Source organism: Leopardus geoffroyi, chromosome C2 (genome assembly GCF_018350155.1).
Source record: "Leopardus geoffroyi isolate Oge1 chromosome C2, O.geoffroyi_Oge1_pat1.0, whole genome shotgun sequence".
NCBI lineage: Eukaryota > Metazoa > Chordata > Mammalia > Carnivora > Felidae > Leopardus > Leopardus geoffroyi.
In genome coordinates, this window is record NC_059333.1 from 92,809,742 (window position 1) to 92,835,572 (window position 25,831).

The window sequence follows — 25,831 nt, forward strand, 5'->3', positions numbered from 1 at the left end:
TGGAATGTTATATGTGAAACTCACAGTAACCACAAAGTTACATACATAAAAGAAAGTGAGAAAGTAATCTAAACGCACCACTAAAGAAAAACAAAATACCTCAAAGGAAGAGAAAAAGAGAAGAAAGAAACAGAGAGTAGCTATAAACTAATAATAGTAGGGGCTTTAACATCTCACTTATAGCAATGGGTAGATCATCAAGACAGAAAATCAATACAAAAACATTGGCCTTAAATTACGTGTACTTAATTCCACTAGATGGACTTAATAGATACATACAGAATATTCCATTAAAAAGCAGCAAAATACATATTCTTCTCAAGTGTGCATGGGACATTCTCCAGGATAGATTACATGGTAGGCCACAAAACAAGTATCAATAAATTCAAGAAGACTGAAGCCTTCAGATATCAAGGATCTGAAGGTATGAAATTAGAAATCAACTGCAAGGAAAAAACTGGAAAACTCACAAAGGTGTAGAGATTAAATAATATGCTACCAACAACTACTGGGTCATTGAAGAAGTCAAAGGAGTAATTTAAAAATAAGTAAAGAAAAATGAAAACAGAAAACCAATGTACCAAAATCTATGGGATGCAGCAAAAGCAGTTCTAAGAGGGAAATACATAGGCCTAACTCAAGGATCAAGAAAATCTCAAACAATCTAACTTTATTTCTAAAGGAACTAGAAAAAGCAGAACAAATGAAGCTCAAAATTACTAGAAGCAAATAATAAAGATTAGAGTAGAAAGAAATGAAATGAGACTAAAAGCACAATAGAAAAGATCAATGAAACTATGAATGGGCTCTTCGAAAAAATAAACAAACTTGACAAAACTTCAGTTTGACTTGCTAAGAAAAAAAGAGAGCTCAAATATATAAAATCAGAAATAAAAGAGAAATTACAACTGATATCAAGAAACACAAAAGATTATAATACTATGAGCAACTATACACCAACAAACTGGACAACCTACAAGAAATGGATAAACTTGTAGAAACATACAGTGTTCCAAGATCGAATCAGGAAGAAGTACAAATCTGAATAGACCAATTACTAATACAGAAATTGAATCAGTAATCAAAACTTTCCAACAAACCAAAGTCCAGGACCAGACAGCTTCACTGGTAAATTCTACTAAACATTCAAAGATTTAATACTTTGTCCACAAATTCTTCCAAAAAAAATTTTTTTTGAAGAAAAGCAAATGCTCCCAAACTGATTTTATGAGGCCAGCATTACCCTGATACCAAAACCAGACAAGGACACTACACAGAAAAGAAAATTACAGGCCAATATTCCTAATGATCATAGATGCAAAAACCCTCAGCAGAATATCAGCAAACCAAATTCAACAATACATGAAAAGCAACATATCCATTATATATACTATTCCACAGATGTAAGAATCGTTCAATATTTGCAAATCAATTAACACAATGCACCACATTAACAAAATGAAAGATAAAAATCATATGGTCATTTCAATAGAGGCAGAAAAAGCATTTAACAAATTCAATATCCATTTATGATACTAATTCTCAACAAAGTGAGTATAGAGGGAATGTACTTCAATACGATAAAGGAGATATATGACAAATCCATAGCTAATATCATATTCGATAGTGAAAAGCTAAGAGCTTTTCCTCTAAGATCAGGAACAAGGCAGGAATGCGCACATCCCCACTTTTATGCAACATATTATCAGAACTCCTAGCCCCAGCACTTAGGCAAGAAAAAGAAACAAAAGGCATACAAATTGGAAAGGAAGAAATAAAACTGTCATTATTTGCAGATTGCATGATGTTATACATAGAAAACCCTAGAGAATCCATGATAAAACTGCTAGAACTAATAAACGAATTCAGTAAAATTGCAGGATAAAAAATCAATTAATTTTATTTTAAAAATCTGTTGTATTTCTACACACTAATAATGAAATATCAGAAAGACAAGTCTAGAAAACAATTCCATGCACAATTACATCAAAAAGAACAAAATACCTAGAAATAAATTTAAACAAGAAGGTTAAAGACATATATACTGAAAAGTATAAAGGTATTGATGAAAGAAGTGAAAGAAAAGATATTTCATGCTCATGAATTAGAAGAATTAATATTGTTAAAATACTCATTCTACCCCAAACAATCTATAGCCTACCCATTGCAATCTCTATCAAGATTCCATTGGCATCTTTCACAGAAATATAACAAATAATTCTAAAATTTGTATGAAACCCAAAAGACACTGAGCAGCCAAAGCAATCTTGAGAAAGAACAAAGTTGGAGGTATCATGTTCCTGGATTTACAACTATTCTATAAAGTTATTGTAATCAAAATAGTATGATTTGGCATAAAAAGAGACACATAGGTCAATGGAACATAATAGAGAGCCCAGAAATAAACTCATTCATATACAGTTAATTAATATGACATTGAAACCAAAAATATTAATGGGAAAAGGACAATCTCTTCAATAAATGATGTCAGATGTGCATTGGTGGTATAGTGGTAAGCATAGATGTCTTCCAATAAATGGTGTTGGGAAAACTGAACAGCAACTTGCCAAAAAATGAAAATGAACCACTATCTTCTACCATACAGGAATTATCTCAAAATGGATTAAAGACCTGAATTTAAGACCTGAACCATGAAACTCCTAGAAGAAAACATAGGCAATAAGCGGCTTGACATTGGTCTTAGAGATGTTTTTTTGGTCTGACTTTAAAGTTACGGGAAACAAATGTAAAAATAAACAAATGTGCCCACATCAAACTAAAAAGCTTCCATATGGCCAAGGAAATCATCACCAAAATGAAAAGGCAACCTATTGAATGGGAGAAGATATTTGCAAATCTTATCCAAAATAAGGCATTAATATCTAAAATATATAGAGAACTCATGCAACTTAATAAAAGAAACAAACAATATGATTACAAAATGGACATAGGATCTAAACAGACATTTTTCCAAATAAGAAATACAGAGGGCCAACAGGCATATGAAAATAGGTACATCACTAATTGACAGGAAAATTCAAATCAAAACTATAATGAGATATCACCTTACACCAATGGATGGCCATTATCAAAAAGAAACAAATGTTAAGTGTTGTTGTGTACATGCAGAAAGGGAACCCCATGCACTGTTGATGAAAATGAAAACTGCTGCAGCTACTATGGAAAACAGTATGGAGGTTCCTTAAAAAATTAAAATAGAATTACTATATGATCCAGCGATTCTAGTCCTGGATATTTATCCAAAGAAAATAAAAACACTAACTCAAAAATATATATGCACTCCTATGTTTATTACAGTATTATTTTCAATACCTAAGATATGGAAGCAATCTAAGTGTTCATTGATAGATGAATGGATAAAGAAGTAATGTCACATATATGCAATGGAATACTAAGCCATGAAAAGGAATGACATCTTGTCATTTGCCACAACATGGACGAATCTTAAGGGTATTATGCTAAGTGAAATAAGTTAGACAGAGAAAGACAAATACTGCAAGATTTCACTTATATGTGGAATCTAAAAAACAAAACAGACAAACCAAAATAAAACCCAGACTCATTGATACAGAGAACAGATTAATGATTACAGTGGGGAGAAAGAATGGGGAGGGTGAAATGGGTGAAAGGGATCAAGAAACACAAACTTTTATTTATCAAATAAATAAGTCATGGGGATGTGATGTACAGACTGGGAAATATAGTTGATAATATGATTTTAACTTTGTGCAATGACAGTGAGAACTAGCCTTATGGAGGTGATCATTTTACAATGTTTGCAAAAATAGAATTATATGGTGTATACCTAAAACTAATATAACATTATCTGTCAATTATACTTCAATTACATTAAAAAAATAAAAACTATATTCTGGTATTAAATGTTAGTCAATGAAAGATATTTCTAGTCATTTATATTATATACATTGAACCTGCTATCAATGTTCAATAAAAGAAAAATCCTCAAACCAAAGTATCAGCATATAATATCACCAAATCATAATCCTGATGCTAAGGAGCATCTTAACTTATATCAATAGTCTTCATAATGATAAGTGGTTACCCAAGGAAGACACAGTGATCGTGATCAGTCATATGATCTGAAGGGAGAAAAAAACAGCAAAACATGTATTTATATTTATCTTTTATAAAAGCAAAAAGAAATCTAACTTTTCTAACACACAGAATGACACTGAAGCTTTTCTTGGGTATGTAAAAGAAACATGTCATTTAAGTGCACATGTCATATAAACTTGTCATTTACAGTGCATGAGGGCAGGGGGACTGCCTGGCAGCCTGTTATGCCCTTGTTAATTTCATTATTGTAAAGTATGCTGCAGATTACACGAGCCCGCTTGGGTAGATCTATCATTTATGTCATCTAATTTTAATAAAACTAGCACTCACGGGGGGTCAGTGGCTTCAAAAGATTCCTGAAAATTCACCACAGACTGAAGACATTACAGATACCAATAAATCACAAAAAAGGCAAAGCTGACACTTTCTGTATGTGAATGTGTTAAGAATGAGCTCATAGCCAACTAAATTCCAAGGTAGGAACCATGACAATTCAATCCTACCTGACAAGAATTCAGTCTGCAAAATTGTCAAGACTATCATATGGATTTAAATATATTATGATAACATTGAACTTCTTAAATGTGTAGTTTGTTGCCTTTGTAAACGATCTTTTTCAGTTCTAATAGTCATTACAACTAAATATTAAACTGATTGTAGAAACAATCTTCCAAATATATGGATCACAAAATGTAAAACTAATCTCTTAAAAATAATAAAGCCTGTTTATCACATAATTTTAAAGTAAAAAGCTGTTTTTTGTTTTTTTTAACTTTATTTTTTATTTTTTAAAATTTACATCCAAATTAGCTAGCATATAGTGAAGCAATAATTTCAGGAGTAGATTCCTTAATGCCCCTTACACATTTAGCCCATCCCCCCTCCCACAACCACTCCAGCAACCCTGTTTGTTCTCCATATTTATGAGTCTCTTCTGTTTTGTCCCCCTCCCTGTTTTTATATTATTTTTGTTTCCCTCCCCTTATGTTCATCTGTTTTGTCTTTTAAAAAGCTGTAAACTAATGTAACATTATGTGTCAACTATACTTCAAAAAAAAGAACTTTTTTAAATGAAGATAAAATAACTATTTTTTATTAAAAATTTTTTAAATGTTTATTTAATTTTTAAAGAGCAACAGAATGTGAGCAGGGGAGGGGCAAAGAGAGGGGAGACACAGAATCCAAAGCAGGCTCCAGGCTCTGAGCTGTCAGCACAGAGTTCAACACGGGGCTCAAACTCATGAACCATGAGATCGTGACCTGAGTGGAAGTTGGACACTTAATCGACTGAGCCACCCAGACACCCCAAAATAACTATTATTTTAAAGTGCTGCTTCACCTTCAAGATTTTTATCTTCTGTCTAATTTTGTAATATATAATCCATTAATACTCTGGTATATGAATGTAACTTGTAAATATATTCATGAATTGAGGGTTTTTGCTTCAAAAATTTTACCTAACAGATGAGTATAATCAAAAAAGTAAAGTATCTAATGTCTAGAGCTGCACTGTCCAGTAAGTAGCCACTATCCACATTAGACTATTGAGTACTTAAAATGTGACCTGTGTCACAAAAGAACCATATTTTTTTAATTTTATTTAATTTTAGTTGGTTTAAAATTTTAAAAGGGAAGCAGCATCAAATATTGTTTTCTGATACAACTATATTATTTTGGGAAGACTACATTTCACTTTAGCTGTTGGAAATATAGCATCTGAATTTAGATGTTCTAGAAGTATAAAATATTTTAATGAATGAAAATGCATATGTTCCATTAATAATTTTATAGTGATTCCATCTAAAATTGGTAATATTTTAGTTGAATGAAATATTAGGTTCAATGAAATAAAGTTTTTAAAATTAATTTTGTCTCTTTATTTTTCTTTAATGTGGCTACTATAAAATTTAAAATTATATATTTGATTGCATTGTATTTATATCTGATCCAGAAGCAAAGTAGTGAATAGGGAAGTTTCCAAAAGGAATATTTAAGAGAATAGGTCTTTTATAAAATTCAAGACTAGAATAATAAATCGTTTTTAACCTATACAAGGTATACATATACACACAAATTGAACACAATGTGAAGATACTTTTTATTGGGATTTACTGAGCTTAATGCCAATACTGACATATAGAGTTAACTGCCATGAAATTACATTGAAATTAGCCAATTTTAATTGTATTTCAGAAAAACAGCAGATCTTTTGCTTCTATGTAAAAACTGGACCAAAAGCAAAGGACAGGAAAAAGAAGAAAAGGATAAATATAGCAATCTTTTTATCTTTTTAAGAAAATGATAGAAAACAACAAGTATGGGATATGGATCATATGATTCTATTTTTAAAAAGGAAAACTAAGTAAATTATTCTTTCCTCTTAAAAACAGCAGATGATCTGAGCCAGCCACAGAAAAGTCTTTTTTATGAAAACCCACCGACTCAGTCTTCCTATACTAGTGGATTAACAAAGTAAAATAATAGGTAGTTTTCTCATATAAAACAAATATCCAATTAGATTTGCCTATAGAATACACACATACCATGGAAATGCATCTCTGTACATGGCTTTAATTTCTGTCTCCCCGTCCCCTATCTGCTCTGTATCTGAAAGATCCCTCTTGCTGGACTCCAGCAACAAGCAGAGAAAATGTAACTCATAGGCTAGACGATTGCAGGAAATAGAGCATAAAAAAGTATGGTGCATGAATAAGCTTAAACAACAGGATTTGGGCTGCTTATTTTTAAGCATTTCATCATAGAGTTCTATTTTTATAATTGCCCCTAACATGAAATCTCACATAAGAAATTTCTTTTGAAAAAATCAGTGCTTAGAATAAATATCTTTGATTTCTCTGAAGAATTGTCATGTTTTACACCCCTTCTGATAATTACAAATAAATAAAACTTGGTAGAGTTTCCAGCTCAGAGTGCAAATCATCAACTCAGAAAATGTTCTGAGATTACATTTTTTTGTCTTTTCCAGGTCTTCTATTTTCTCTAGACTTGATTCATTATTTACATCTGACTATAATTTTATGTATATACTCTGCATAATCTGTCACAAATACTTTCTAGAAAATGGAAGGGTAAAAACACATAAGTTTACTAAATGTGTGGTTAATTGTCTTTCTAAATATTAAGATTATATAAATTATGATAAAATATTACTAAAGGAATACATGGATAATACGCATTTGAATGCAGAATAGCCTGGGATTAGGGAAAAGTTATACATGCCTGATGTGGTCCCTGTAAACATCACCCAGAAAATAAACCCAAATATTAATTGTCAACTATAAACTGTCTATTTTGGTAAATATTGCAGATTGGCTTTAAAACAGAAGAGTCAGGGGGCACCAAGGTGACTCGGTTAAGTGTCCATTTTGGCTCAGGTCATGATCTCCTGGTTTGTGAGTTCGAGCCCCGAGTTGGGCTCTGTGCTGACAGCTCAAAGGCTGGAGCCTGCTTCAGATTCTGTGTCTTCCTCTCTCTCTGTCTCACCCCTGCTCACACTCCATCTCTCTCTCTCTCTCAAAAGTAAATAAAATTTTTTTTAAAAAAGAGAAGAGTCAAAAATACACTCTGAAAAACATATTCTTTGTTGACTTTAAACAGATATAACTGTGGTATATTTCAAGGAAAAACTGTATCTAGTTAAGCATTTTTCTAATTTAGGTTAAAAAGAAAGAATGCATATTTTTTAAAGCTTATTTCATTCAAAGTCAAAAACCTTAATTCTAGCATAATTAAATGACAAAAAATCATTACATATTCTTTTCTGTCAGAAAAAAATGCTGCAAATTATAATGTTACTAACAAATCCTTTTTAATAATTTATTTCTGTTTGAGTATGTTACATAGTCTTTTAAGAGAACTGACTCTTCTAGAAAAGGTACTGCTTTGAAAAGCTCAAACGCAAAACGCTAACAAACACCAGAACAGAAATTAGTATTTCCCTTGGATATGTCTCGTCTCAGGAATATGCCTCAGCTCTTCAGAAAGGTTTCTAAATGGTGACTTTGTTGATACATAAATCAGTTGAGTAATAACAACTTGCCCAGTATTTAGAAATTTTTCTTAAAAAAAATTAAATGTATTGTCTTAACTGTTCTGTTAGATAAAATGGGTGGGTGTGTGAGTAATCAATAGTTTAAGATCTCTCACCCCAACCTCTGTTTGTGGCAATAATTGAAAACCTGTAATTAAACTCAAAACAGGTGAAGTATCAAAAGGCAAAGAAATTATAAAATTGTTTTTACAAAAGAACAACCTTAAACTGTGTTTAAAAACATAAATTTCACAGGCCATTACATACATAAAGTCAATAGTTATCCTTTCTTTAATATTGTATATATTTTAATTTGAAGAGTTGTGTTTAATCACTCTTTTTATGTTTAATATAATTCTCATGAACACCAACCTTCTCACTCACTATATGTTATGCAGGAAACAATTAATGCAGATCGTAAAGGTATGATAAATTCAGAAATCACTACTCAGTTTAAAATAAATTACTGTTGGGGCGCCTGGGTGGCTCAGTCGGTTAAGAGGCCGACTTCAGCTCAGGTCATGATCTCACGGTCCGTGGGTTCGAGCCCCGCGTCGGGCTCTGTGCTGACAGCTCAGAGCCTGGAGCCTGTTTCAGATTCTGTGCCTCCCTCTCTCTGACCCTCCCCTGTTCATGCTCTGTCTCTCCCTGTCTCAAAAATAAATAAAACATTTAAAAAAAATTTAAAATAAATTACTGTTGTCATGCATTACAGTTCCAGTACCCAGGGCATTTTTCCAGAGGATCCAGGGGCTTTTCATACTACTGCAATTGGGAGCAAAGTATTGCTACCATCAACAAGACCTCACCTCATTTATGTGGGACAAGACATGAGACCTGGCATGCACATGGTTAGTAGTCTTTACTACCCACATCCTCCACTATCAGCCACTCATTCTATCTGTTCTCTATCCTAAGACATGCATATCATAAGAATAGGACAAAGTGAATTAATTTGCATGCTTATTGATTTTTGGATTATGTTTGCAGAACACCCTGCAAGTCTTGAGGATATTGGAAAACCTGATTTCTATTTATTTTGTATTTATTTTCTAGTTTGGGATGCAAGGCATCTACTATATTGAGCAGTTAATATACACAAAGTAACAAGGGGAGTTGGTTTTATGCATGCCAAAATGAAGGGTAGGCTGCCTAAGCTATGGAAGCAGACAGAAGAGATAAATCAGTCTGGCCTGAGATAATTTTGTAGAAGGTAGGGTGATAGCCAGGCTGTGTAGATTGAGCAAGATGACTATATTTGGCAAGTAAGCAATTGGAAATGGTCCTGGTATGCAGTGAGGAGGCTAGCCTGGCTTGAGTGTAGGACTTTCCAGAAACTAATAGAAGATAAAGTTTGCTAAGAAGAGAAGCAACACACTTTAGCAAACCTAAAATGGAAGGAAAAATCTGGAATGGATTCCAGAGTTAGTGAGAAATATTTAGAAATACAGAGCAGAGAAAAACTAAAGAAAACTGGTATTCTGTTATATTTTTAAGGATTTTAAGGATTATTTTAGGTGAGGTGCCTGTGTTTTAGGTGAGGTGCCAACTGTGGCTCAGTTGGTTAAGCATCTTGGTTTCGGCGCAGGTCATGATCTTGTGTTTTGTGAGTTCTTGCCCCGCACTGACACTGTCAGCAGGGACCTGCTTGGAAATCTCTCTCTCCCTCTCTCTGCCCCTCCCCTGCTCACTTTCTCTATCTCTCTTGAAACGAGTAAACTTATTTCTTTTAATTTAAGGTATTTTTAAGGTAATTTGGCATGTAAGTTTGGGTCTGGAGGCTTTAAGTCAGCCGGAAAACCTGGTAACCTAAGGTGAGTAGTTAGTAGCAACAGAAATAGAAAAAAGGAGACAAATAGAAGGTATTTTTTTTAATGAACTATGCCAATTAAAAATAGAAAGACAAAGGAAAAAGGAACAATATCCAAGTGTTCATGGAGTAAATTATTCAAGGAAGAACTTTAGAAAGAGAAAGACATTACAAGGTGTTCTGGCAGATGAAATTGCAGTATATTTTTAAGGCAAAGTATTGAAAGTGGATGAAATACCAAGGACCATGGCACTAGATCATGGGAAGATAGGGGGAGTAAGGCCTTAGTTTCTTACTGAGGGATCATCAGAGGTGGGAAAGGATCATTTGAAAGCAAGCTAAACTAGAAAGCAAAATCCGAGCCATCACTTTGTTCGGAACAAAGAGGAAAAACTTGACATTGGGTGAAGAAGATATTTATATTTCCATTTAAAAAATCATTAATGTGACTAACTTACACACTGCATGGCTTTTCTAGTCACAATAGGGCAGGTGAGGGAGAAAACCTTTAACTGTCTGTGAAAATTCCTATGATTATACTCTCATTCCATAGACCCAATAGTTAAGGGCTGGTCACTCCCCCCCTGGGATCCTTTCCCTGTTTATTGTATTTCACAGACCAATTTTGCTCATTATTCAAATAGAGAATTTTGCCTGGTTGTTTGTGGGTGGTGTGTTTGTTTGTTTGGATTTTTGCATTTTTACCACAGCTGCTTGTTTAAATGCTTATTTAGCTTCTAAATACATCTTACATCTTTTAAAACTATTTCAAAATATTTTATCTGTCATTTAATACTTAACTTTGTAAATGCATGAGGGGAAAAAACAAACAAAAAAAACCACAACTAAGCTAGCATGAGAGTTACCAAAAAACAAAACAAAACAAAACATAATGTTTCCTGAAGCCCTCATTCTACATTTCACTTCCACAAATATTCTTTTTCTTGACATCCTCATCTTTTTGAAAACACAACTTACCAAAATTTGTACGAATAGCTTTGTTGGTTTGTTTCATGTCGATCTGCCTTACATACTTTGAAATCCAGACAGGAAGGATTGAGTCTGATGTCTGATATATATATTATTTTATATATATTTTTTGTATTGTAAACACTGACCACCCCAACTGCTGGGAACCTGTAGTGGGCACTTATCAAATACTTGTGAATTAATGAGTGAATAAATGAATGACTGAGTTAAGATGATGACTTCTATTCTGAAAAGGAAACTAAGTATCTTTTTGCTTATGGTTTGTTAGTTGAAGTCTTTTGAGTACTTGAAAATGGTTGTCCAATTCTGGACCCAGAAGAACACCTTGAGTAGAAATGAGGGAAATTTTTATTCTGTGTTCTTAGGTCTTATTCCAAATGATTGATCTTAATGTCTCAAGAAAATCATAAATCACATACTACCAACTTCCTCCCAGGATTAATAAAAAAACAAAACAAAATTCCTTTTTAGGAAGCTAAGAGCTTAAATAAGGTCAAGGAAACATCATAATATAGTAATTTATTACAGTTTCTTATATTGGTCAGTCTCTGGAATAATACAGATCATATTGATTCACACTCCTTCAAAACAGGAATTTAAAAGATCTCTTCATAACACTGGTTTGATTCATTCCATTATTAAAAGATGTAAGAAAATTAGAACCAAAATTAGTCATTTAAATAAGCAGTTGTGGTAAAAATGGAACATGCTGGCTTGATCATTCCATTATCATTCATTCCATTATTGGCAAAATGTTTATGTTGCTTTTTGTGTAAAAGACAGATTTCCATACTCACCTGAGTCAGCCAAGGCTTGGCTGGTCCCTCAATTTTCTATGAGCTAAATATTTGCCTTATTCACTGACTTTACCAAGCATCTCACTTTAATGAGGCGCAAGCCATGTTCTTTGTATCCATAGCAGATTGTCAACTTTGATCAAAGTCTAGGCCTGCTCAACACACTTTTCGAAATTCAAATCTAATCATGTCATATATCTGCTCAAGCCCTATTATTGTTTCTCATTGTTCTTAGAAGTCCTACATCTTTAAAGAGATGCTGCACAGTCCGCTGCCTGTTTTCAACCTTACCTGACACCAACTGCCCTGTACTCCAAACATTCCAAACACTCCAAACATTAACATGCCAAAATTCTCTCTTCCTCCAGCTTTCACCCAGATTTTCCTCACTGCCTGAAGCTCAGCCTCACCCTCCAGTCAAGGACCACGTTGGATTAACACCTATTGATTCTTCAGATTCACATAAATTCATTCAACAAATATTTTCTCAGCAAATCCATTATGTCAGGGACTATTTCAGATTATAGACCACCAGACAACAATAAAACAATCCAAATATAAATAGGAGCTAATCAGGTATGATCATTGTAACGCAAAGAATTTTAAAAAGGAGATTACTTGTGATATGGTGGCTCTTGTTAGATTGACTGCACATGGATGGTCTCTCTGAGGAGAAACATTCAAACCAAGATCAGAAGAGCAGGAACTAGTCCCACACAGGTATAGGGAGAGGGAACAGCAAGTATAAAATATCTAAAACGGGAATGAATTTGGGGTATATAAAGAACAAAAGATGGGGGCACCTGGGTGGCTCAGTCCACTGAGCATTGGACTCTTGACCTCAGCTCAAGTCATGATCTCACAGTCTGTGACTTTAAGCCCGATATCAGGGCATCCTGCTTGGAATTCTATCTCTCTCTCTCTCTGCCCCTCTCTCCCCTCAAAACAAACAAACAAACAAACAAACAAACAGGAAAAAAGATGACTGGAAATGAGAGGAGCAGCATTTTGAGATGAACTAAGATATAGGTACAAGAGGTACAGACACTAAGAGATACAGATACATGATACAGATTTATGAAAGGTTTTGTCAGGTCAGGGAAGGAGTTTGAATTTTATTCTAAGTGAATAATGGAAAGCCACTAGAGGGTGGTAAGCAGAAAAGTGAGCTGGTACACTTTATGTTGTAAAAAGATAATCTGGTTTTGCTGTATGGAGAATGGATTATAGGTATGGAGCAAAAATGAAAGAAGAAAATAATATAAGAGTTTCAAGGAGACTTAGTTTGGTAAAGGGGGAAAGCAAAAGAAGAAGACAGATCCAGGATGCATGGAATAATTCAGCAAGAGAAGCTGATGAATTGGATGTTGAGCATAAAGGAGAGACAAATCAGGGAAAATCTATAGAGTTTCACTTGATTATCCAGACGGATGGCAGTGCTAATGCCATCAGTACGGTGTTGAAGAGAAGATTGCTTGAGTTAGAAGCCTGGCTCCACCACTTAATGCCATTTGACCTGTCTGACTATAAATAACGTACTTAACCTCTCTATTCATTTGTTTCTACACTCATAAAATTGGGAAAATAACAACCCTACCTCACAGGGTTATTGTGGAAACTTAATAATGCAATTAATGTAAACTGCTTAAAATAGCTTTTGGAATATAATAAGTCCTCAATGAGTGTGGCTACTGTTGCTATTGTTGCAATTATTATAATAATTGTGGAAGACAATGAAATACACTCATGAGAAAATCAACATATTTTAGCCATTAAGGTTGAAATATTCATTAGATATCTCCATGGAGATGTTGATAGGCGAAAGTAAGGAATAGGCAGTTCTGAAGATACAGTTTTGGAAGTCTCTTCCATAGAGATGGTATTTAGAGCCATGCATGAGGTTCCCTAGGGAGACATTGTAGAGAGGAAAAGGAAGGGAGCCAACAATTCTGCATAATGGTATTTCAACATTTAGAGATCAGGGTAAGAAAGAGATAGGGAAGGAGACTAAGAAGGAGCAGATAGTGAGATAGGAAGTAACCCTGGGGTGATGCCAAGAAACAGCATACTAAGAAGGGACTAGTTAACTGTCTCCAATGCAATGGAGAGATCAGGTAAGACAAGAACAGGGAAGTGGCCAATGGAATTAACAAAATGGAGGTGCTTGGGAATCTTGACGAGGGCTTTCTCAGTAGAATATAAGAAATGGAAACTTGAATGTCACCTCCTTTGAGAAACATTTTCTGACTTTCTAGAATAGATTAACACTTGCCATTTCTCTAGTACATATCATCTAGATAATTGTAAAGAAAGTTGACTTCGCACTAAATCATCATCTATGTAAAAGATATCATTTGTATAATTATTCATTTATTTTCTACCTTGCCTAATGGCTAGTAATCTACTGGATAGCAGGGATTACATCTATCATGGTTTTCACATTATTCTCAATAACTAGTAGAATGTCTGATACATAATATTACTCAATTTATAATGAACGAATGAATGAATTAATTAGTTACACTACATGACTGGTTCAAAAACAATTTTAAAGAAAACAAACTTCTTTTGACTAACACTCACACTAATCAACATGCTTACTTTCAGGTTACTTCCAAATTGTTGGCATAACTAAATAATTGTTTTTATCTCAAGCCACCTGAAATCATTTTGGAGGAAGTAGGTTGAATAAAAATAGTGAACAAATAGTGAAGCTTCTCCTGTGACATTATCTGTCTTATGTTTCTTTATTCCAAAGGACAAACAATATCTCTACTCCAGTAGCTCATTTTAGCATTCAGCCTAAAATTGATTGCCATCCCATCCTTATTAAAACTGAGTTGATATAGATATTTGAGAAAAGAAATCTGTGGACCAAGTTAACTGTCCATTGCTGTCAATTGGTTTTTAGCTCTATCCTATTATGAGTGAAATCACCAAATATCTTCCTTGAATTGCATTTGATTAGGTCTTTTTATGACACTATAGAAATTGTGGACATTTATTATTATGTCCTGGCTTTTATAGAGCATTAATATAAATAATCATATACTGAGACTATATCTGTATCTTTTAAGGACATCAAAACTATCACAGGATTCCAATATTGTTCAGGGTTCCAAATATAAACAAGCTATATGATAAATTTTGCTAGAGTATAGTGCAAGAAAAAGCCATGTATTTTTATTGATTAATAAGTATGTTTTCTTTATCTGATTATAACAATTATGAAATACAATCCATTATCCTTTTTACTTTCCTTCTGAAAAATTAAGATATACATTTTATCTTCAATTCTAATACAGATTCATGACCTAAGTTTCTGTATCTTTTCTCTAAAGCATATGTATTCCTATGTGATTTTAGCAGCCTATTTACATCTGTGTTTTTGTCACAAATTATCTCCACATTTTTGAAGTAGAAAGAGTATTAATCAAGAAAAACTGAAAGAAAGACCTTTTCTCTTCCCTTCAGTTAATCCCAGACATGATCTACTTTTCATGATCTTACTCAAATAAAATCAATCTTATGAAGAATTTTTGACTCTTCAAGGACAGCCTGACTCTCTCTTCTACCTCCCAAGAAAATATTTGGATCATCTTATAAAATCTTATATTTTATTATACATTGATCTCAAATATAAGGTCACATGTAAAGATTTTTATTTGTCTGTTTTAGGATTTATAGCCAAACAGAAATAAAAACAACGCAAAAAAATAAAAATAAAAAGACAAAACAAAAACCAAGAATAATGACAAAACATTGTGCCTCTTCAGAAATTAATATGCTTTTCTCTTTTTTAAATTTTTTTCCTTTAATGTTTATTTATTTTTGAGAGAGAGAGAGAGCACGAGCAGGGGGCGGGGTGCAGAGAGAGGGAGACACAGAATCCAAAGCAGGTTCCAGGCTCTGAGCTGCCAGCACAAAGCCCAATGTGGGGCTTGAACCCACAAACTGGGACATCATGACCTGAGCTGCAGTCTGTCACCCAATGGACTGAGCCAACCAGGCACCCCAACATGCTTTTGTTTTTAAATCATAAGCATAACTTAGACTTTACCAAATCTCTTTGCTGCTAGACTGCTCAGATTCAATATGAATCTCAATCACTGCATCCATAGCGATCCATGTGATATTCTTTGCTTTTTAAAATGATAATTATAAAAATATTATTATAGGGGCGCCTGGGTGGCGCAGTCGGTTAAGCGTCCGACTTCAGCCAGGTCACGATCTCGCGGTCCGGGAGTTCGAGCCCTGCGTCAGGCTCTGGGCTGATGGCTCAGAGCCTGGAGCCTGTTTCCGATTCTGTGTCTCCCTCTCTCTCTGCCCCTCCCCGGTTCATGCTCTGTCTCTCTCTGTCCCAAAAATAAACAAACATTGAAAAAAAAAATTAAAAAAAATATATTATTATAAATACGAAACAGAATGTCACTTATTGTTCTCTAGTGAATGTTTATTTCTCCCCTCTATTAGATTGAAACTGTCTAAAGATAAGTACTATATTGTTCTTACTTTTTATCCCTCATAGAAGATGTATGTTATTGGAGCAAGTACTATATATTTGATAACTGAGCACCACCAAAGTTATAGTTCTTTCACTTGTCTAATAATACTTGAAGTATTATCATAAGGTAGAGAATATAGTTATAAGAATCAACAAATTTCATTAGCCATTTCTAATAGAATAAAAATTAATTCAGGTGTTCATTAAAGTTGATATGCAGTAAAGTTAAAAAAAAAACTTGTGTTTTAAATGATTTAGCCCTGCATTATAAAGTAAGCTAAGTGTAATTGCATTATATTATTGTGTAATTGCTAAGTGTAATTGCTAAGTTTACATTGCATTAAAAAGTAAGCTAAGTGTAATTCTTCAAATACAAGTATGTACACTTCAAACTTTTTCACCAACATTAGACTGCTAAAACTTGCCAAATTTCAGATAGATATAAGTACTTCCAAAATCTTTAAAACAATTGTTTTCTAATCTAAATCATATAGGTTAGAATTATGAACACATAATTGCCTCCAAAATATCCATATAAAGATCCAAGTAACAATAAATTTCCATCAGATAAAAATTGTGTTTGCCTAAATTAGATCCTAACAATGGTATAAAACTTTTTCATTTTCTCTAAAAATAACTCTTAAATTCACTCTAAATTTAAAGAGGCAGTTGAAACACATTTTTAACACTAATTTAGTTGATATGTTTTTTATTTTTGAGATTTGAAAATATAGCATTTAGATAGTTTCTATTTTCAAGTGTTAATTGCACAATACCCCATCCTAATAGTGTGAGATTTATTTCATATTTCCTTCCGGTTCTTGTTCATAAGTACATATGTTTATCTTATTTAGAACCATAATATTTAATATTATTTCCCCCTCTAAGGCTTTTAAGGACATATGATCAAAACACTTCTCCCTAAATTTCCATTATGGTACTTTTATTAACTATACACTATAATATTAAAAATAAGTCCATTAACAACGATTTTAAATGTATTTTAAAAAACTATGCAACAATGTACTAAATAACAGAGGATGATGAGTTAAAGCTGGCTAAGGACAAAGAATGTGTACAACCAGAAGTGAAAGAAAGTCTAAATGTTCACTGGATGGGTGAGACTGAAGAGATAGGGTTGCAGAGAGCTCGAAGACAAAACAGGGGAAGTGAGATTAGCAGGCAGAGCCCTGCTCTTTTTTTCAACCTTTCCCCCCACTTCCCTTTTTTTCAAACTTATTAGCAGTGTTTCTTATGATCATAATAGTGATAGTCTATGTTACCACTCTAAAGGAAACCCCAAAACAGTCTCGGTTGATAAACTAACCCCCACTTGTTCCTAGCTTCGTTAGAACAATGCTACAATAGGAGATCTTTTTTTCTTCTATGCCACTTTATTTTGCAGTGAACAAAATCTTATTTTCAACATGAAATGCTTTAAACTGGAACCTTGCCTCTACATAGCTGTATGAATTTTATTAACAAAACATTATCACATTTTTAGTTATTGCTAAAACAAACAAACGAATAAAACCTGTAATATTTCTCCTCTGGGATGGCAAAATCAATCAACACTAATTACATTACCTGTTTCAGACATCTTGATTTTTTTCTGCAAGTCTTCTGAGAGCAATAGTCTTGTAATTAGCTAAATTGTACACTGAACCCCAAAATTCATATTCTTCATACCAAAGCATCCAAACCAAAACACAGATCAAGATTTCCTCTAATGTGGAACCAAATCTTATCTTCTACTTAATTTCCAACACTCCCAAATGCAAACTAAACAGCAATAATTTTGGATCCCATACCCAAGAAACCTTGGCTTACCTTGTTACTATTAGACAAATTATTAACAACAAAACCCTATAATCTTTATTGTTGTAGATCACCTGTTAGATGAGCTGTTGATCTGGTTGTAGTATACTACACATGCTAAGTGTACTGAAACGAATGTTTCAATAATTTATTTTTCATGAACTAATTCACTTAAATATATTTTCACAAAGCCCAATACATATTTTAGGAACAAAGTGACCAGAATATACCTGTTCCAGAACTAGTATCCCAAAAGGCATCTAAAATTGTTCACCAACAGAGTTTTGTGCTTTATCATGTTGAGAGGTCTAAAAAGGACACCTGATTCTTAATGCTGATTATTAGTGAGCAACAAAGGAGCCAACTGAAAGTTAAACCCTAAACTGAAGTACAGCAGAACAAATATTTAGCACTGAGAAAATTATCCATCATCAACACCAACTCTGTTTGCCATTTCACAGACCAAGCAATTGATCAATTTCTTCATTTTTTAGATGGTTAGTCTACTGTCCTGCGTTTCAATCATTCAGAGCATGGCGTTTACAGATAGGATATGAGCACAAATACCGGATTCAAATTGGACCAAAATCAAGTCCTCATCAATTCTGAATACGTTAAAAAAAACAGGCAAAGATTTAGTAACATAACAGCTTGTTTTATGGAATCTTACTTTATGTGCATACAACTAAACAAAGTGAGGAAACATAAAGTATGGCCAAAAGATTTTTTTTTAAATAAAATAAATATATATGATTATGTGCATGGTGAAGTTCTTGAAAACATTGTGGTCACAATTCGGCATAAATTTTAAATTTTCAACTGGCAAACTGTTGACTGCTTCGGGATTTTCAATTTGAAAATTTCATAAGAAACTTGAGAATATAAACAACTGAGCTATAAATAATACTTAAAGTTAAATGTATTAAAATTTATTAATTAAATGTATTAAATAATTAAAATTAAATGTATTAAAATGTTAAAAATTCTTGCATTACAGTCTTGCATAAAAAACAAATGACAACACTAGGATATTTAAAGTTAAGAAGATGATTATGAACAGCTCTTTATATATCTTTCTAATATACAGTTTCATTGGTGGGAAAACACACATTCCTGCTCACTGAAATTAGAACATCCGAAGCAATGCCTGATTAGACACTATGGGAAACTAATGTGTATTTGAAAAATGTTACAGAAATATTTTATACCTAAGTTTGCCACGTTATATCTATTGTCCGCCATACTCCAAATTCAAAATAGAAAACCAGAAAGAGATCAAGATTTCACTTTGCAGGGCTAAAATATTTCCTTCCCCAAGACATGTAAAATTGATTCAAAAAAATTATTCTTTTTTTATATTTTGAGATTGGCATGAACATAGGCTTATGATTACATAGAAGTAACTAACACTGAAGAGGAAAACAAAACTGATTCTCAATGGCCAAAATTATGATATGAACAATTATTATAAAAGAAAATCCTACTTTAATTGCTTTTTCAAAATCTTTTAAAGAATGAGAGTGAAGTCCTTCTTTGTGTGCAAATAACAGTATAAATTGTATACATTTAAAAAATGTATAGTATGTGATAAGACTTTAAGAACAATTAAGATTTAAAAGATAAAATCTTTTGTGATCAATTGTACTCTTTTAGCAAATACTCTTAACTAATATACCACAATAAAGGTGTTTTATTAAATGATAAAGTAATTTCACTCCTGAGATTGTGACAATACTATGAAAATATACTTACACAAGTAGAATATCAGGTTTATCTTTTAATAATGGTTTGTTATTACATAAAACAGTATTTCAGAGTGCTTGATAAGTTATTTTGAAAATAGTATTTCCCTATATTTTCTTCAAACCAAGAATCTCCAATTTGATTTTCTTTTACATATATATATAATTGACTTGAACTCTTTATCACTTTATGATATCAACACATGTTTTCCAAATCAAATATTTCAATATAAATGCATTGAGAGAAATATTTTTAATTCTTATCTGACCAGCTTTTTAAAAACCCAAACCTATACCACAATGACAATCATTCCCCAAAGCCAGTCCATCCACATATTCTCAGAGACTATAAACTTGTTTCTAAGCTCATGTCAAATTTCAGACAATTTTATGGCATTGTAAAAAAGAAAAGTAGAAGGGAAAATTTGTCCAGGGACTAATTTTTCTTTAGAAAGGCCCTGACGTTGTTGCCTTTCACAGTTCTGTAAAGTGAAACCAGGAAATACATTACTCAACAATGTGAATAATTTCAGTACCTTTTACTTTCAAATTTTAAAATCAACCCTGTCTTTCATCACGTAATTTATGAACATACTTATAGAATTTATTAAAAATATCAAAAAATTTGGTTCAAACAAAATCAACAAGCATAGAACAATGAGTGAAACAAAGCAAAGCAAAACAAAATGAGTCAAAAGCAAAACTATCACATACTTCATGGATTAATGGTGAAAAGAAAAGAAGAGACTTCTTACCAAGTACCCCAAGTCGATAGTTGACTGTGATGACGATCACATTGCCATAACTTGCCAAGACACTCCCATCATATAAATTTCCAGTACCTTCCATATATGAGCCTCCATGGATATACACCATCACTGGTTTGGGACCCCCACTGTCCCGAATATCTGAAAAACAAATGGTTGGCAATTGTTCTTATCCTCAAAAAACACACATCATGAAGCAGAGAATAAATTTTCCATTTTAGGGACGAAAGATTATGATTTTAATATAGTTATTTAAATTGCTGTTTTGTTAAAGTGTTTCTTCAGCAACTCATATAATGAGCTATTGTAAAGGAGAGCAATAGATATCCACTGTTTTCTGATAAAATTCCGTTAAAAATTATAATCTGAATTTCAAAACTTGGACAAATTGAAAATAGGTGCTTTTTGATTGATTTCTAAAGTGACAGTAGGACAAAAAGAAAGAATGATAATAGTTCTTAGAACTATTTTTTTTAATGTTCTGGACCTCATATGGAATTTATGAACCATATACTAAGGACAATGTTATCACTGCTATTGTGAATAAAACACTCTGTTTTTTCATTTCTTATTTACTATAAGGATTTTGTTAAATGCATAATGATTATATTGAATAATTTATGCTCTAACTTGTGAACATAATTATAACACTGTGTTATAGGTTGCAGGAAGTTTCATTTCACGACTCAAGTATTAACTGGCAAATGAATGTTTGGGTAATAACGTCTGTATTTTTGTTGTTGCACTTAGGGGACTGTCACTTAAATGATATTTTTTAGTTAAGTCTGTGTTATCCGCCCAATTCACCTACTCTACCCTTTGGAAGAAGAAAACAGACTAAATTATACTTTTCACCTCTTTGTGTAATATTGTACTCTTCTTAATCCCACTTTGGCTCTCTGATTTTGTCTTGTAGACATGAAACAGAATATACCTAAGTCCAGGTGTCAAGTGCAAAATTTAAGATGATGTTAAAATGATTTCTACAGCTCTGAGTTTTAATCAACTGTGTTTGCTTTTCTAAGATACTATTCCCAAATTTTGTAGTTTTCAGTAAGGATCTAGAAATGATATATAAGGGAACCATAAGATAATTTTAATAGATATTAAAAATGTCCTAATCTCTAGAGAAATACATGCTTAACTCTGTATTGGCAAACACGGTGTTAACTATTATATATTGAAATATTATATATGTATGTATATGATTATGAACATTCACATACATACATACATATATAAAACATTACTATTCTATAATAGCTCATTATCTCTTCTACTTACAATTGAAACAAAATTAGATCAAGTGTATTATCTTCTTGTTAATGCAAATATTAGAAGTGTCATTTCAAATTATAGTTTTTTTCCTTTGCCTTTGACATTTTTTGGTCAAACTTAAATTTCCTATCTTTACAGTTGAGGTTTCTGCTTTCAGAATGGCTAATATAATACCAACTCATTGAAAAATCTGATGATTATTTAGGTGCTGCTTTACATTTCCTGTGAAAAGGATGACTAATATAAATGTGCCCATTTTTCTACTGTAATAACAAAGTGATTTTCTTAAATGAAAAATTCCTTTTAGGATCAGGAATTGCAACTCAACTCGTTTGTCCAGATTTTCAAATTGGGGAAATAAGCTCATTGCAGAATTGAGAGACTTTTTAAAAAGGCTATTTTAAATTTGACTTAATACTAGCATATGAATTTACCATAAGCCCCCCACTCCCAAGGGCGTACTTGAGAAGAATGTCTTACTTTTAAGTGGTAGAGGAGGATACTTTGACATAGAAACCATCCACTAGACACAGTTCATTTCGAAGAAAAATCTAAATTTATTTTCGCCTTAAATCCTTGGGAGGGAAAATGGTATTCACTCATTTGTAAAGATTTGAGGGCTTGTGGAGATGTTAGGCTTACACAGAGAAAACAATCCTTTGGAAATTTTGAAACTATCCTCCATTTTTAAATGCCTGTTCGCTACATACAGTTTTAGCTTATTTTTCTAGTATGGCTGGCACTGAAGAAGCAATAATAAATTATTAAACTGAAATCATTAACTGACTGTTCACAGCAGACACTGTACTCTGCTAATTGTATGCTTGTAGGTAGCACAGAGGGAGGCTGTTTCAGAATTCTTCTTTAATTAAAATTACATAGAATTACAAAGCACCAACTGTGAACAGTAATGAAATCTTGGTAGAACCATTCTGTTCACCTGGAAAACAATACAGGCACACATTGAGAAGACATGCCACATTTTATACTTAATAACAGAATGAAGTGGACATTGTCAGGAAACACTGAAAATATGACAGTACATCCTAGGAGCCTTTTGAGTGGTGTCTCTTTATTTTTCTTTGAAAATCAGACTTGAAAGAATTACTAATAGTTTGGGCCCATTCTCATTTCCATTTTGTCTTTTCAAACTTCTCAAAGATTTCAGCCTTGTCTAAGACTTAATATGTTAAGCTCTTTTCCAGAAAGGTACATGAAATTTGAATGCTCTGTTCTGAACAGTATTTCTTTCTGCTTGAAGTAATCCTGAAGCTAATTCTATATGGGGTATTGATTAATAAAATAAGTAAAATTACTGTATGTAACATCCCTTAAAATTACTGATAGTTTGGAAAGATGCCATATTTCTATTACAGAACAATTGGTATTCTATGATAATGTTTATACAGAAGTCTACCCTAGACTTTATTTTCTTCATAGTATACAGTCTTTTTGATGCAACTGTAAGTCGTAAATAGTTTAAATAGCATAATAATATAATGATAAATATAAATAGCTTAAATTGTATTTATATTTCCTTTGTTTTTTTTATACAGAATCTTTATAAGTGAGACTAATATATCAGATAGCTTACTATTGAATACTATTTGCTAATGCCATTCTTTTAATAATAAAATTTTGGGGAGCCATTATGTCTTTCATGCAAATGTATTAGATGTCCTTTAGTAATTGCTAATGAATTTATTAGAGCTAAGTCATCCTTCTAAAACGTGTCTAAAATTTTTCTTTATAAATAAGGTGGATTTCACCTAAGATTTCTGACTTTGCCTAAACAGCTGCTACTGACTTTACTAAAATCAAAACCGCTCTCAGAGCCTAAAGAACTAGTTCAGGTCCAGTGAAAAGACCAATGTTCATAAGGCATATTTATATTTTCCATTATATGCATTTTTTAAGGCTTTATCAAACATCTAAATCTCTGAAAAGAGTAGGATGGTAAGGGGGAAATACTACATGGAAGGTTATTTCTTATGGTAAGAAAGTATTTAAGTGTTTCAAGTTAAAAAATTAATAAACTTGGAATCTGAGTAAATATCTCGATTTTAAATTTTAGTAACTATTTTACCTTTCTGATAAAAAGTTTAAGCCAACGTGGCAAGTGCCAATAGTTCTAGAGCAATTAATGGGGATTTATTTGTGCCTGGCCACCAGGGTTTGGAAATCACTACTCTCCTTAATGGTCTTAATGAATATTTATTAGTCACATAACTCCTTAAACAAGTTTAGCGGTTTCCTTTTTCTTAAAAAAAACTCATGAAGTTTTTAATTGCCCATAATTTAGAGGTTTTGGCATTTAAAAGTTTTTAAAATGTGGGGTAGTGCCGCAATTAAATTTTTCTCTGATACATTTAAAGATATTTCAAGATATTTTTTGTGCCCCTCTTTACTGAATTTACCAACCTCAGTTACCAACTTCATTCCAAACCAGCAAAAGAATATAGAAGTGTTGACTGAATATAATTCTGGGTTTAAAAGTGTATAAACATCTACAAGAGCAATTTTAAAAGGCTCTGTGTAGAATATAAAATTGCATTTGAATACTGAAATATTAATATCAAGGTATTCTTAGCACAATTAAAAACATTTAAACATCTCTTAAATTCCCAAAATAAATTGGTAGAAATCTTGGGTGTTGCTTTGACCCACTTTTATCACTTCAGATTAGTCTTTTTGGAACCATGGAAATAGTCTATGAAATATGTAGTTTTTTGAGGTATTATAAAACACAAATGAAAAGTGATACAATTGTGTCTGGCCTAAAATTAGCAAAAGAATAACGGTAAAGGCACAAAGGAGAATAGGAAGTAACAATCATGCTCCACTGAGAAGCATGATTTGGGTTAGTTTAAGTGAATGAGGGGCACACCCCAGTCAATGCCTCTGGTAGCCTCTGAATGCAGTGGCTGTCATAGGAACCTTGAACTCTAGCAAAGGATTTGGGTTATCGGGGAGTAATGGAGAATGGGTAACTAGACTTTTGACTAAAGTCAAAGGAATAATTTATCAAGTAGTTTATATTTGTTTGCTTTATGTCTAGTGATGTTGATTTAACATTTGGAACAAATTAAATGTAAAAGTTGGCCTTGATTTTTATTCACACTCACATCTACAAAATAATTGTAAAAGGAATTGAATAGAAGATGCTCAGACTTGTCTACAAAGTTTTTTTTTAATCCTAAAAGAAATTGATTTATCTTTCTTGTCTTCTAAACAATTACCCAAAACGACAGCACAGAGGAATAGACTCAACTTGAATTGACTGCTCTTACATTCTACACTTTTGAGCATTTAAAAATATTTATTGATTTGATAACTCTTGTGACTAACTGGCTCAGTACTTAATCTGCCAATTTAAACAGGAGTTTAGTACATTTTTAATGGCTATTTAAAAATGTTAAATGTGCTTCAAAATAGGTCTATAAAATAGGTTCACATTTACAGGGTTTAGCTCACTATGGTGGCTCAGAGGTATCTTTTGTAAACATGTAAATGTCTTACATGATACATTTTACCAAAAGAAAAGAAGTACCTTAAGTCAGCAATCAAAATATTTTTTTAAATAGGAAAACTATGTGTACTGACCTTGTAAGTACTTTCAGATAATTTGGAGTTTACAAGTCTACACACTAAGAAGTCCTTTATATTTAAGTATTATTTTAGAAAACAAATGTCTAAGAGTTAAGAATTTTCAAAGTTAAGAATTTTCTCAACAAATCTCAAAGCCCCTAAGTGGAATGAGCCTTCTTAGCTGTGAGAACAAAGTCAATAAATGTGTTGAATGTTTAAAAACTTCAGATTTCCAACAGTGTTTTTAAAAATCAAAATTTGCATTTTGACATTATAAGTTTATTCTTAGCAATTTAGCATTCAAAGTGATAACTCTTGGACAGTTTTAGTGATTTATTTCAAATATTAATGACGGCTTTGTGTTTAATCTTTAATCCACTGTTGGGGT

At 32.6% G+C, this 25,831-nt stretch overlaps 1 protein-coding gene across 10 annotated transcripts in view; it reads right to left on the reverse strand.

Moving 5' to 3' along the window:
* The window catches only part of NLGN1 (neuroligin 1), an 837,200-nt gene that overhangs the window by 436,654 nt on the left and 374,715 nt on the right, over positions 1-25,831 (reverse strand). For all 10 annotated transcript variants that reach the window (XM_045502938.1, XM_045502936.1, XM_045502937.1 and 7 more), the window contains one exon: positions 20,566-20,718. In XM_045502938.1, the coding sequence (XP_045358894.1) occupies positions 20,566-20,718 (153 nt within the window). The remainder of the gene's footprint in view (positions 1-20,565; positions 20,719-25,831) is intronic.